This window comes from Symsagittifera roscoffensis, unplaced genomic scaffold (genome assembly GCF_963678635.1).
Source record: "Symsagittifera roscoffensis unplaced genomic scaffold, txSymRosc1.1 SCAFFOLD_147, whole genome shotgun sequence".
Taxonomy (NCBI): domain Eukaryota; kingdom Metazoa; phylum Xenacoelomorpha; order Acoela; family Convolutidae; genus Symsagittifera; species Symsagittifera roscoffensis.
The window spans coordinates 56,579-71,437 of NW_026971379.1; the positions used below are offsets into that span (position 1 = coordinate 56,579).

At 37.2% G+C, this 14,859-nt stretch overlaps 1 protein-coding gene across 1 annotated transcript in view; it reads right to left on the reverse strand.

The window, feature by feature from the left end:
- LOC134856346 (uncharacterized protein C1orf50 homolog) overlaps positions 1 to 10,163 on the reverse strand; it is a 35,589-nt gene extending 25,426 nt beyond the window's left edge. Inside the window, exon 1 of the mRNA XM_063872700.1 lies at positions 9,887 to 10,163. Coding sequence (XP_063728770.1) covers positions 9,887 to 9,926 — 40 coding nt within the window. The 5' untranslated portion in view covers positions 9,927 to 10,163. The remainder of the gene's footprint in view (positions 1 to 9,886) is intronic.
- Between the last annotated feature and the right edge of the window lie 4,696 nt (positions 10,164 to 14,859).

Below are 14,859 nucleotides of genomic sequence, written 5' to 3' on the forward strand. Positions count from 1 at the left end.
TCAACACCATCAATAAGCCAGTTTTCACCGACGCATTTTCCTTTAAATTTCCCAAATAACCTCGACGCTAGATATCGAGAACAATCATCAACAAATATCCCTTTAAGATTAGACTGGAATACATTCACAGCACCTCCACCATTATTTGGACAACACCCAGAAAGTAACCGACTGCACAACTGGGCACTTAATAGATTACAATATAGACAAGATATCCACGAAGACATTCGTGACCATAACATCCAAATACTCCAACAAAATAGCCTACAATTAAAATTTGAAATCACGGTTAAACTAAACAACAATGCTCAACATCCTTATCCATTAAATCCACCAAATATAACAGCTCAATCGCTACCACCGCCTTTTATAACAACTGAAGTAATATATAAATACGACAGATATACCAAGAAAACAATTGGTTACATCACATTTTATAACCCGTACTCAGGATTATCATACACATGTATATTCTAAAAACATTGATTTTTCTCCAACTCCTTTTTCTAATAATCTCCGATCAGAACATAAATCCTTCTCCTCGCACAGGACCCCAAGACCTATTAGTAACACATTACGATTGTGAAGAAAATGAACAAAAAACACTACACAAATATGCAATAAACCAAGTATCACAATGCGAAACAGAACCACAAGCTATAGAAACTACAAATGTAATAGCGACACTCTATTCAAAAGCCCGAGCAACAACAATCATAGGATATAAATTTACAGCAACATTTTCCGAAAAGAAAGTACATTGTTCACAAGTTTCAAACGGAAATAAAAACCGACTTGACCATGAATCATTCTACCAAAGTAATATAGAACGACTTTTGCATCTAAATCCCAATGATTGTAAAAACGAGCTACTCAGACTAAACATCACAAGAAATAAAAACACCGACAGAAAACTAGTAAATTTTCAAGTTTTTTCCGATTCTGTACATCAAGCAGAACTTGAAAGATATCACGGACATATAAAACTAGATGAAAAATACCCATACAACGACGCACACGGAAGATTAACCTACGACATACACGATAAACACTGGATACCACACATTGGTATAAATAACCCATCAAACTGCAAAGCAGACACAAAAAATAAAGGATATCAAAAAATAATGTTTTTCGATTGGAAAATACAACTCGAAAAAATACAACTCACACGAGATTTATCTGATAACACAATGATCTATCAAGGAATTCGATTACCTTGCAAAAACGATCAAGGTTATTGTGACCCTACAACACGAACACAAGCAACAATTGTTTGGTTTCCCGAAGATACATGTACAACATTTCAAGTAGCAAAAATACACGCTCGAATGATAAAATTTCACGAAAAATATTTCATACAATCAATCCCATATGAACAAGTAAATCCATCACGAAAACGAAGTAATGATTTTCGAAACATCCATAATATAGAAAATAAATTAACCCGTTTTCAAATATATCAAGAAACAGAACTAGCATGCAAATACAGAAATCCACTTCACAAAACACAATATTCTGAAATCTTAGTTGAATACGAAAAAAGTTTCCACATGACCACTGGAAAAGTAAAAATTGACCCTTATGCCACAGGTCATCCTCTAAACGAAGGAACATCATATATACCAGTTAACTTTCAAAAAAATAATGGTCAACCTGGTGGACATCTAAAGCCACATGACACTCAAAGCACACGTCTACAAGAACTATCACTAACGAATAATTCTTATTTTGGTAATATCCACTACGATATTCACTTAGATATGAAATTAGACTACACAATTAGCCGAATTTTTCAGGAAATGTCACTCTCTGAATTAGAAACACTTCACCAACTATGCGAATTAGAACGAACACAAATACTACAATCACTTGCACTTGCAGTATTCAAAATACCCTACGCAGGATATTTACTATCAGGAAATAGATCAAATTTTTTAGACTACGAAGGAAACATTTTATGGTTTTATACTTGAACCAAAAAAGTATCACCACTATATGTTTTTGAAGATAAAAGATGCTATAAAAGAATCCCTATCTTTTATAAAAATAAAGTACATTTTGTTGACACACTCTCAAGACGAACATATTTTTGGGATACCGCAGTCCCATGTGGATCAGAAAATAGCCACAATGTAGTACAATTGAATCCTGATGAAGATAAATATTATCTTCTTACTCCATACCCCACATTAATGCAATCACTCAAAAAATTTTCACCCGAAAGCATTAGAGCTATTGCTCGAAACCCAAATATAGATTTACAATCAATTGGAATATATTCAAAATTTGATATCCAACATCACATTAGAACACAACAATTCCAGGAATTATTAACACAAATGGACACTATACAAAGACAATCAATTGACCAAAACTTACGCAAACTTGCCGAAACCGCAGGATTTGCAGACATCTATACACAAGATTATAGCGGATATTTTCAAGACATTAAAGATTATGTATATCTAAACGGTGAAAAATACAGACCACAAGATATTTCACCTATAAATATTTTTAGCTTTGTTACACTAAAAAATGAAATTCTCGATTTTCTAGGATGGCCCTACTACATCTTAGAAAAATTGACTATTTTATACGCAATGTTTAACTTTATAGGATTTCTTTTCTCACTACTAAAAGGAATCTATAATACATGCGCTATACACACACAAGTAAATAGACAAGCAAGTGTAGCACGCATACTTTTTGCAGGATTTTTTGGAATTTTTTCATCATCAATAAACAAAATCCTTCTAGACGCACAAATAAAAGAATATAACACAAAAATAGCGACAAGACAGAACACGTACGACGAGGAACATAATAATATAGAAGTAACGCCTACAGCACCACAGTTGCCACCCCTACCACATAACCATCCATTATCATTAGTCCCACGAAATTTCCGAAACTTAGCAATAACACATAACCCAAATTTTAGACCAAACATATCGCAAAGTCCCATACAACACATAATGACACATCATTCACAAGATGAAAATACATATGAACAAATTATAGAACAACCCCATACCACCGCTTTTCAGTATCAAAATAATAATTTTTTAAGCCCACGATGAGCCGACAAATTGGATCCCTACACCGCTCAAATTCCCACCCAACCAACCTCAACACTCCAATTACAATAATTCCACTTTTTGCTTTCCCACCACCCGATTTTCCAAATAGTAATATAACATCAAGCATGAATTCAGACATTAATTCAGATATTTCAATTTTATACTCCATTTCACAACTAAATAACCCGAATATAGAAACCCCTGACGAATTTGCAGACTCCGAACCATCTCCACCCAATAATTTTCAAACCAACTCCTCAGTTTTTTCAAAGCCTCCTTTTTGACCAATCCCAACAAATAATCCACTCCCGTCCGTTTCTACTCCTTCTTACGCTTCACAAGTAACCCCAACCTATTCTCCATTTCATTCCGACCGATCATCTAATTCTCCCGATACTCCCCAAATCTCCCAAGAACTTGATAATTTTATAACCCTACAACAACAGCTAATACACCCTAACACCCTCACTATAAATCAAATTTCATCCACAGTAGAATCCTCAAATCCACCTACTCCTACACCATCTTCAGCTTATACTACATCATTAGCAAAATCATCCACATCCACCGAATCATCAAATAGCACTAATAGAGCTTACCGCACTTTTAAAAGAAAATTCCCGAACCATCCATTCCCAACCAAACCAGGAACAGCCCGTGAATATATCAACCATCCACATCACACTAGCACGAAAGATTTTCTAGCAATCACCTTACCTTCATTCCCACAATATACTTTAAACACACCTAACGACACTAACGACACACGTAGTTTTGTAGATGAACATGTTTTAATGCCTACACTTCATTGGACAACATATTATCATTTTACTAATCCCCTTTGCCTACCATTATCTAATACTCATACCGATATAGAAAGAAATCAAGATATGCTATATCGACTCACCACACCATTAACACACAGACAATTTACTTATATAGGATATTAAAAATCACTAAAAACATACACTGCACCCCGAGCTAACGAATTTACGCTAGAATATTACGATCATAATATCATCCGATCTAACCAAGACCAATTTTTAGATGACGACCGCTTCGCTAACCCACAACTAACAGAAAAAATTTTCATCAAAACACCATATGTATTTACACTCAATATATTTGATCGAAAATTTGATCACATCATCTCTGAAGCACTAACTGACATGCAAGCTTATGAAAGTTTTAAAGAAAAATTTCAACTATTTTCACTAACCTTCCACTTCCTTGCACCACATGAACGCGATTTGCACTGCTCACACGACATTATGTTACGCACTAAACAAACCCACACATATACGTATTATCGCTTCATACAAAATCATTTTGATCTCCACACTCCATCAAGACAACCACACCACCGTTTTCAGTTTCTTAATTCAAAGTACACTTCGCCATTTTTTCTAAATTTCACATATTGCATAAAAGACACTAACCTCCACGGCATCCTCCGCAACTATGACCCAATAACACAAATGTATATATTTTGTCCCATCACGAAGACCTTTAATGCAGAAGAATCCAGACCCTTCCTTATCCCACATGAATTTATCCAACCTATAGAAATCCCTATATTAGAATTCATCCATAACACTAAATACAGTCACAAAATATATAATCTCATTCAAAACACACCTTATGAGTTTGCAGTTGACACCGAAGAACTAAAAACTATTAAAGCACTTCAATTGCTTTGGCCACTGCTTCAAACTAAAAACATCATTCGCATACTAGCAAAATTACTAACAAATTCAGAAATAATACACGACATCTTACCCCACGGTTTTTTCCCCGACGACTAACAGGTAAGTAAAATTTATACATATTCTTCACTAATAAATTTAAAATAAATACTAACCATTCTTTACTCATGTTTCTTTTAGATTTTTAGTCTTCATACCACGATCATCTGCAAAAAACAAGAAAAACAAAATAAAAACTTGTGAAATTTATTCTAAACTTCATTAATATTATCCACAAAATAATTTGATAAAATTTATATCAAATGAAGTAAATTAATTTATAAATTGTTTTCCCAAAAGCAGTAAATTTCATAATAATGAAAATTTGTAACTTAACTTTTCCCCAAAACTAGCAGTAAAATTAAAATTCTATGTAGTAAATTGATAAAGTAAAAATGCAGTACTAACCTTTTGATATTTTCATTCACTCGCACAAGAATTCTATCCAAACTCGCACAGCTCGCCCACAAAGAATTGTTTAAATAATGAATTTTAGTTTCAAGTTTTCACACTCAACAACTCTAACATACAATAACAAGTTTCAAACTTTCCTTTAACCCGGTTGGAAAGGAATTATATACTAAACCAAACTAACCAACGCAGCTAACTAAACACCACAAATCATAAAATAACAGCATGACTAAGAAAAGAAAACCAACAGTACCCAAACCGGATTAACCCAGTTTAAAACTGGATAATTTATTCTTTTGAAGACTATTATAAAGTCTAAGAAAGAAATAATAAAACACAAAAAAGTCGAAAGACAAACCTATAACAAAAACAATTTGATTTTTGAAAAAAGGACACAACCAACGGAACATAAGAAAGACCACCATAAGCTCAACATAAAACGTTATCACATAACAGGACCTCTCACAGAAACCGCACGAAATCATACTCCCACTCCTGGCCTAACCCGGCCTAACCAACCAGAGAGGACGTCCTGAGCATGCTCTATAGCCGGCCTAACCCACCGCGCTACATCCACGCTTTGTGACCACACTCCTATTTTTAATAAGAGGTACTCAAGGGTGAGTAACTCTTCAAAATAACCGAACTAAAACAAAAAGCTTTTGTGAAAACAACTAATCAAAATCATAATTAAAACATTGAACTAATAAAAATTTTATAAAATGTAAAACATACTTTGCAGTATATAGATCAGCATACAACAACAAAGACGAACATCCAAAGACAAAGTGATCCCACTACACTCGAAAAAGAATGGCCAACCACAACCAAAATGCCGTCCACAATCACAACTCAAAAGATTTAGAGTACGACTTGACTTCGCAGAAAAGAACTTCATTGAACTAGACCAATGACCACCTCGATGTTCAAGTATACGTACAGATCCGAGTTACAAGGCATCCCCTCCACGCACAATCTCCACGCCATTCCCAGACGCGGCTGAACACAAAACAAGTTCTCTACATAACACAGAAAAACCCGTCATTGTAAACAATTTTGAAATCAGATTGATTTCGTTGGGAAACACAGTCGTTGTCAGAAGAAGATACACGAAGAAACGATGTTCGCCCGATACCAACGTTCATCATCCACCCTTTGAATTGCAGAAAGATAATTCTAAAAAACACTGTAAAACCCGGATGGGTGGAACCTGATCTAAACTATATTTTATGATTGGATAAAATAGATATTTTACCACTGTAAAGTATTTAATATTAACCAATCATGATCCATCTAACTTACAACCCACTTATTTGTAAGTGCTGAAATTACTTGTAATTTCAGCACCAGAGAGATTTGAATTTAACTTAGGAATTAGTTGTCTCTCCGAGAGAACTTCAGCAGCCGCAACAAACCAGTATACCCTAGATCTATTGAGCCTAGCAGAGACTAGTTAAACACCCTGAGACTAGTAAGTATAAGAGTAAGACTAGGATCGGTATTAGACTAAGAAGTTGCACGAATCTATCCGGCCGAAAATAAGATAGCGTGACGAGCAGACGGTGTACCCTATCCGAAATTACTCTATGAGTTAACCACATCGGTCCTAACTCATTAAACAGAAATCAAAAGCCAAAATGCGAAACCATATTTGAACGTAAACAACTTTACAGACTATTTCCGAGATAAAAAGGAAAAAAAACAAAACCTTAATAATGATTAAACAAATTCGCTCATTAACATAGAAACAAAATTAGAAGAACTTGAAACACTAGAAATAATTCGCTCATTAACAAAAAAATAAAAAAAATTCAGAAAGAACGAACATAGGCAACAAAAACTTGAAGTTTTTTTTCACTTATTAATTTATCCAAAAATTTAGCAAGAAAATTTGAATTGAACATATAACATAATCATAAGTCAAACGGCCAAAAAAAGCGGAAACAATTTTAAGACTTTTTCCGCAAAAGAAACATAAGAACCAACACGACCTATGCAAGTGCTTTCACCGCGTTCACTTACGCTTAATATGTTTTATCAAAAACCGAACATTAAAACAATGTTTAGTTTGTAAATCAACACAAACACGAAAAAAAGAGTTAGCAAATCAACAAAAGAGAGCCAGAAAAATGCAAAAATTATATATACTAAAAGTTATAAACCTAATTTAGAAGCCAAGCTCAAATTGCACTTCAAGATTTAAACATCTTGCAAATTTAAAAACGAAACTTAACACAACAAGTGTTCCATATTAACAAAAGGAAAACTAAAAAACACAAGACCCGAAACTAAAAACTAAAAACTTCGATGCATGCCAAAAACTGCACTTCTCACACTTTAGAAACAAATGTGAAACATGGGATTATAAATTTGAAATTAAAATATGTACACCCACCCCCCCCCCCCCCCAAAAATTAAATTTTGGCCTCTACTAGCCAATAAAAATAAATGAAAAATGAACATGTATACAGTTCAGATAACCGAGCAGATACAATTCGGACCAAAAATGAAGTTTCATAAAATCTAAGACTAATGATAAACAAAATTTGAAAATTTTAGGTGAGTATATAAGTCCAAAGACTGTAAATACTGGTTTTGATTCATTTTTTAAAAAACGATGACCGAAAGTTCATAAAAATTGAAAAACTATTTTTGATAAAAAAAACTGACTACAATCTTTTACAATGAGTTTAGACTGGTAAATTCTCAGAAGGTCAGTGTTAAAATTTATAACGGATTGAACAACACGAAAAAATAGGTTGCGAAGAAAACCAGTAAAAACGCTACCGAAAGCCACGAAATCATCAAAATGATTATTACGGAGCAAAAAACTAGTTTCGCTCAGAATATACAATGTGCTTTACCTCCACGCTATCTGACCAAAAACTGTTAAAAATTGGTCCTCTTCTAGAAACCAAAAAAAAAAACAAGGATGGAGGTTTTTTCAAATTAGTGTCGTTTTTTTCGGCGTGGTGCGATAGAAGGAGCTGAACAAAAAACTGGACATTAGCTATATTCGACATTCATAGTAACACCAGCAAATTGAAAAACAATTTTTGTAGAAAAACTACTTGAAAAAAATCAAAAAAAAAAAATTTTTTTTCAAGGTTTGCAGTTTTTTGACTTTTTGAAAACTTTGATTCCAAAAAGGCGCTAAAATACTCAAAGTAAACTAATGTTACTCAAGTAAAACTAAATTTTACCGTTTTAAATTAAGCTATTGTAAGCTTTTAAGCAGGTAAAATAAGACTGCTGGCTCACTTTATTCGCTCGAAATAAGACGAAAAATCAAGTATTCAAACCGGTTTTTCTCGACACGGGGAAAAATGTTTAAAATTTTTTAATGTGGTCCATATCACGACTGTAAGGGCTTTATCACGATATATCACTCAATCCAGTCCGATGATTATTTGCGGTACCTGATTTTGCATGAAAAATAATTTAAAAAAAACTAAAACACCCGAATACAAAGTTCCTCCCCATTTTCAATGGTCGGAACAATAAGAATAGCCGGTTGTTTGGCAAGTACCAGAGAACGTTCTAAGTAAGATCGTGGTCGGAACATTTTCCCGGAACACAAAGGGAAAAACTAAAACCGAAAAAAAAATTATTCTAGGAGGTGAAGAGGCGTCCAATTGTATGAAAACCCAAAATTTCTAATCGATAAAACATCATTTTTTGAAGTCGAAGTCACGTCGAATAGGGCTTCAATATGATAGCAGACTTGACTTTTAATGAGCTTTTCTTAGGCGGAAAAAACTTCGTGACATGTTCCGAGACACAATACAGCTAATGAATGCAATTCGACAGCTCAAGACTATGTTATATTAGAAGATTGCAAGAAAAAGATTATACCTGCAAAAAATTAATGATAAGCATTTTATTAAAATATTCCCAATAAAAAAACTCACTCGACAAACTAGATTCAATAGAGACAATAATTTTTTGCTTGTAGCCTGGGTTCAATTTGGCAAATTTTTGTTCGATCATTTTTTGCTGAGGCAGCCGAAAGAAACAGCCGAAAGGAAGCATCACGAATTTCGATACACTTGTCTCAAATAACAACCTTTCGAGAAGCAAGTTGACCATTGTTATATTAGCTCTAGCACAAATTACAGAGCAGGAAGTCATAGATGACATTGATTTGGCGGATGCCGATTGAGCTGGGGAAAAATTGTAATTAAAAAAAACTTGAAGCAAATATATATTTTTTAAAAGTTTCGTGTCATCATTGGAGCACAGAAACGCAAAAAAAACGTTGAAAATCTTTAACCAATTATGCCAAAGGCGAATAGGCTTCTTTGGATGAAATGTTTAAAGCTTATGTTTTATTTTGAAAAATCAGAAAGTTTCCAACTTGAAAAAAGATCATGATTCAAATTGATAACGCTTTGGTCAAGCAGGTCACTAAATCAAAACAGAAAAATCCAAGCTCTCAAAACCCATCCAACACTCGCCAAATAGATTATAGACAAAAAAAACTGACGGTTAAAATCAAAAATCAAAGAAATGACCTTTAAGCTGCTCGAAATTGAACCGAAAAAAAAACTAACTGATTGAAGATGAACCCAAATTTACTCATCTTGTGATTAAAATAGTTCACGCGAAAAAACCTAAGACGGATATCCAGGGCTTTGATTGTCCTACCTTTGGGTTTCCCATAGAAGTGTCCGGGAACTACGCTCATCCTTCACGAAACCAACAAAACTGTGACCTTGACAATGAAGTTCAATCAAAATTTAATCTAATTTACGTAACCAGATGCAAAGTATATTCAATCTGAATATATACTACTCGTTATCTGAACCAAATAAGGGTTACTCCAGTTCATAAGGGATATCTATCTCTACTTAATCTTCAAATAATGGCTGCGTTCATTTGTATTACACGGTTACACGTTTCATTGTTCACAAACTTTCATTTCAGCTCTGAAAAATTAATTGAAAACAAAATCATAAACAGCTACAAAAATTGGGTAAGCTCATGAAATTGGATCTCTTAACGGTCGCAAAGAGACTCTTCAACGTCTACTTTGAAAGCGACCAAACGCTAGATTTGGATGATTCGCTCACACATTCACACTTACCTTGAATGTTTTTGAAATTTTCAGTTCTTGGGTGTTATTCCGGCTAAATGATTTTCAGATGAAAAGTAAAAAGAACATGTATTCAAAACGAAATCAGATAGCGCGGATGAAAAAATCCTGTTTGATTTCCTCAGAAACCTCAAGGCAGTGCAATTTATACGATACATTTTATCAACACGCAATTCATCTACGCTTTCGATTATCTGCAAAACTATTACACAGAGGCGAAGCTGTGCTAGCAAACACTTGCTAGAACACGACCAAAAAGCAGCTATCAAGTCAAATGTTGTTGTTGTTAGCCCACGCGGGTCGGGTTGGGCTCTTCTGTCTCCAGGTCAAGGAACTTAGCAAACTCTACCGGCCGAAGCCACAGGTCTGCTGGGGTGAGTGGGGAGGGGTTTTGGGAGCAGTTGAAAAGGTGACATGTTGTGTGGGGGGCAAGGGAACAGGTTGGGCAAAGGTGGGAGATGGAGCTGTCGAGGCGGGATAGGTAAGTGTTAAGGAGCCGGCTGTAGCCAGACCGGAGTTGGGAGAGCTTACAGCGCGTGGGACGTGGGAGAGATTTTTCAGAGGGGTCAATCTTTGGGGGAGGGATACAAATAACTTTAGACGGAGGGGTTTCGGCTAGGAACTTGGTTACAAGGGAGGTATGGTTGTCTTTTAAAATTGGTTTGTAGTAGTTAAAAATAAAAGTGGAGACTTCGTCTCGGTCGTCCAGAACTAGAGGGTGGTTTGCGTAGACTGAAAAGTCGGTTAAAATTTTCTGGGTGTCTTCTTTGAAGCAGCTTATAATTGAGGGGCGAAGTAGACGGGGAGGAGGGGGATGTGAATGTATAAAATTAATGGGATGGTGGGAACGATAGGTAGAGATAAAAAATTGAGATGACAGAAGGGTATGGTGGTCTTTGACCGTTAGGATTTCAGATTCACTGTGCAGGTGGGCAGTGGAACTCATTAGATTTGATCCAGTAACAACGCGAAGGGATTGGTTTTGGGCAACCTGCAGGCAATTTATGGAGGTGTTACTTGATGCGTGGGACCATGCGGGGGCTGCATAGTCAAGTATGGGGCGAATTAAAGCTTTAAAAGTTAGGAGGAGGGTTTCTTTGGAGTGACCCCAGGTTGATCCTGCTAATGCCTTCAGGATTCCGATCCTGCGTCTGGCCTTTTCAGCGGATTGTTTGCAGTGAGTGGCAAAACAAAGTGTTGGATCAAATGTCACCCCTAAGATTGTTGGATTTTTGTTTAGGGGTAGCGCCTCGTTATTTAAAAGAACACTAGGTGTTTTATTAAATTCTTTGTTATAAGAGGAGAAAAGTGTAACTGATCCTTTAGAGGACGCGAAACTTAGTTTGCGTGAGGTGAAAAAATCGTAGAGCCTTTTTAGGTAGCTATTGATGGAATTTGAGGCGATATCAATATTGGAACTGCTTGCGAAGGGGTGGAAATCGTCTGCATACGAAACAAGGTTTACATTATCGGGAGGTGGCGGTGCATCATGGACATAAAAATTGAAGAGTGTGGGTGATAAAACAGAACCTTGGGGTACGCCACAGTGGATTATTCGATGGGGGGATGTGTGTTCACGGAATGAGGTGGCAGCTTGTCGACCATTAAGGTAATTACTTAGCCAGCGGACTAGACTTCTTGGGAGGGGAGTGTCATGAACGAGTTCCACAAGTGAGCGATGACACACCATGTCGAAAGCCTTAGATAAGTCAAGTGTGGCCAGTACCGTACGTTTAGGGGGGCGATTTTGGTTAAAACCGTCTGAAATGTAAAATTCGAGAGTGGAGAGAGCTGTGGTGGTGGAGTGAAAAGGGCGGAAGCCGTGTTGGTGTTTGGCGTTGGGGAGATGTTTGGTAAAGATGGGGTGAACGAGCCTCTCCAGAATTTTAACTGCTGGGCAGAGTAAGGATATAGGTCTGTAAGATGTTGATTGTTTAAGATCCTTATTGGGCTTTGGAAGCGGTGCAATTTTTGAATTTTTCCAAATTTGGGGGATAATGTTTTCGGACAAAGAGATATTAAAAAGGTATGTTAAGTATTGAGTAGCAAGTGGGCCGAGATGTTTAAGGTGTATATTACAAAGGCCGTCGGGACCTAGCGCTCGCGATGGTTTGCTGTCTGCAATGGCTTGTTTAGTATTTTCAGGGGTAAAAATTGGGCTGTCTGACAGCGGTAGTTTGGCAATTTTTCTTCTCGTTATACGAAGGAGTTTGTCAGAGGCGTGGGGTCTGGCATTGGTGAATTGTTTGTTAAAAGAGCTGGTAATATCACGAGGTGAGTGTATGGGTTTAGAACCAAAAGTAATGGGGTGTCTTCCTGCCACGGGCTTAGATCTATTTAAGGAGCGTACCACTTTCCAGAACTTTCTGGCACCAGTGCGGTAGTCGCAAGTCCGGAGGAATTCTCGCCATTTATTTTCTTTGTCCTTTGCTGTCTGTTTCATGAGTCTACAGTTCAGTTGGGATATGACTTCTGGGGGGAGATTTTGTTGTCGGCTGAAATCTCTTTCGGCGGCAAGGGCAGTGGACTCGGGGGAAAGAGAGGGAGTGAAGTGGCGAATACGGCCAGCGGGGATGTGGTGGCGTGCTGCCCTGAGCACCAGGTCCCTCAAGAATTTCTCTCCGGCGGCAACTCCGGAAGGTGGAACCGCTGAAAAGAAACCCTCCTCAATTTCCTCTGTGAATTTGATCCAATCTGCTTTTAAAAAATTTATAAAAGTCCTTTTAGGTGAAAAATTTATAAAATCATCCAAGGGTAGTTCTAGAAGAATGGGTAGGTGATCTGATCCTAGAGATTTAATTGGGGTCCATGATGTGGAGAGTAAGAACGATTGGGATGCGAGGGAAATATCTGGTGACGAGAGTTGGTTTTCTGAGTTAAAAGGGACTCTGGTTTGTGTGTCATCATTTAATGGTGCAAAGGTGGATTCGGTTATTTCTTTGCTAAGTACAGAGCCGCGTTGATCTTCCTCGATGTTGGAGTTCCATAGTTGTGAATGTGCGTTGGCATCCCCGAGTACTAAGGCGTCCCCAGGTTCAAGTAGTTCGGCAAGGGACGCAGAGTAACCAGGGGGACAGCTCGAGCGAGGGGGGATGTAGAAATTATAAATACGAAGCTTGGATGAACTGGCTACCACTGATATGCCCATAGCCTCTAGTGTTCCATCGTTGTTAATATTTATTTCTTCGTATTGTATCGACTCATGTATGGCTATGAGGAGACCGCCCCCTTCTTTTTCTCGATCTTTTCTAATTAAAGTGTAGTGTGAGCCTAGTGAGGGGTTTCGAGATTTCTTTCTTAATTTAGTTTCTTGGAAGACAGCAATATGAATTTGATTTTGAGATAAGAAAGCAGCAATTTCGGGTGCTTTTCCGGAGATACCGTTGCAATTAAATTGAAGGATGTTTAAAAGGCCTTTGGCGGGGTGTGGTGAACTATTTACATTATTAACAGCAGTATGATTAAAATGGTTGTTTGTACTTGAGTTATTTACACTATTTACACGATTACGATTTGCGCAATTTTGGGAGGAGGAATTTTTATTCGAGGAGGTGGGAAGGGTGGGAGGTGGAGGGGGGTTAGGGAGGTGGGGTTGGGGGGCGGTTAGGGAAGTTGAACAAGTTTGGGAGTTGGGGGTGGTCAAGTTAGAGGACCTGGTGCCTGGGGGAGGTAAAATGTAGGTAGAGGTACAGGTCGGGCAATAGTAGTCAGGGTGGTGTTGGTTAAGGTGGGTAAGACCACTACATTTAAGGTGAATGTAACCACAGATGTGGCACCAGACACTGGGCTGGGTGCGTTTGATGCGGAAAGAGCAAGGGGAGCAAAAGTAAGGCCCTGGACCAAGGTTTGGATTAATGCCGGAGCGGAGTAGTAGTATAAGGATGAGCAGACGGAGCAGCCTGGCCGGCTTCAGACGCTCCGTAACCGAAAACCCGGAGACTTCTGAGCTTCTCCCGACCCAATGGGAGGGGGGGCTTGACGCCATTTGCATCTTGGTGGGGCCCAAGATGTCGGATCCACCACTGGAAGGCGGCGTCGTCTGGATCCTCAAGTCAAATAAGAACAGTGGAAATAAGCCACGAATTAGCACAAACTCAAATACGTGTCGGATTCGAATCTTCAACCTAGCAAATTTGAGTCTCACGGACTAACCACTCAGCCACGGATGCTAACAGTCCCCAAAAACTAGCCACCAATAACGCAGCTACATATGCTAATAAATTGCCAATTCGATGCAGCAAAAGTAGCACCAAATACAAAAATACAATTTTGCATGTAATAATTTGGAAAGCATAAAGCCAAATTATATATAAATAATGCATTTCAAAAAGTTGCGAGATACATTGACTTGGAAAATTTCTGAAATAGAACTTTTTATAATTGTACTGCTGTTTGAAACAAAAATTTTTTCGGTTCATTTGATGAATTAAAAACTCATCAACTGTGTTAACTTTTTACTAATCACCTTTATTTGCGACTAAGGTAAGTGTTATGAAAACTCATATGAGAGACACTTAAAAGAACC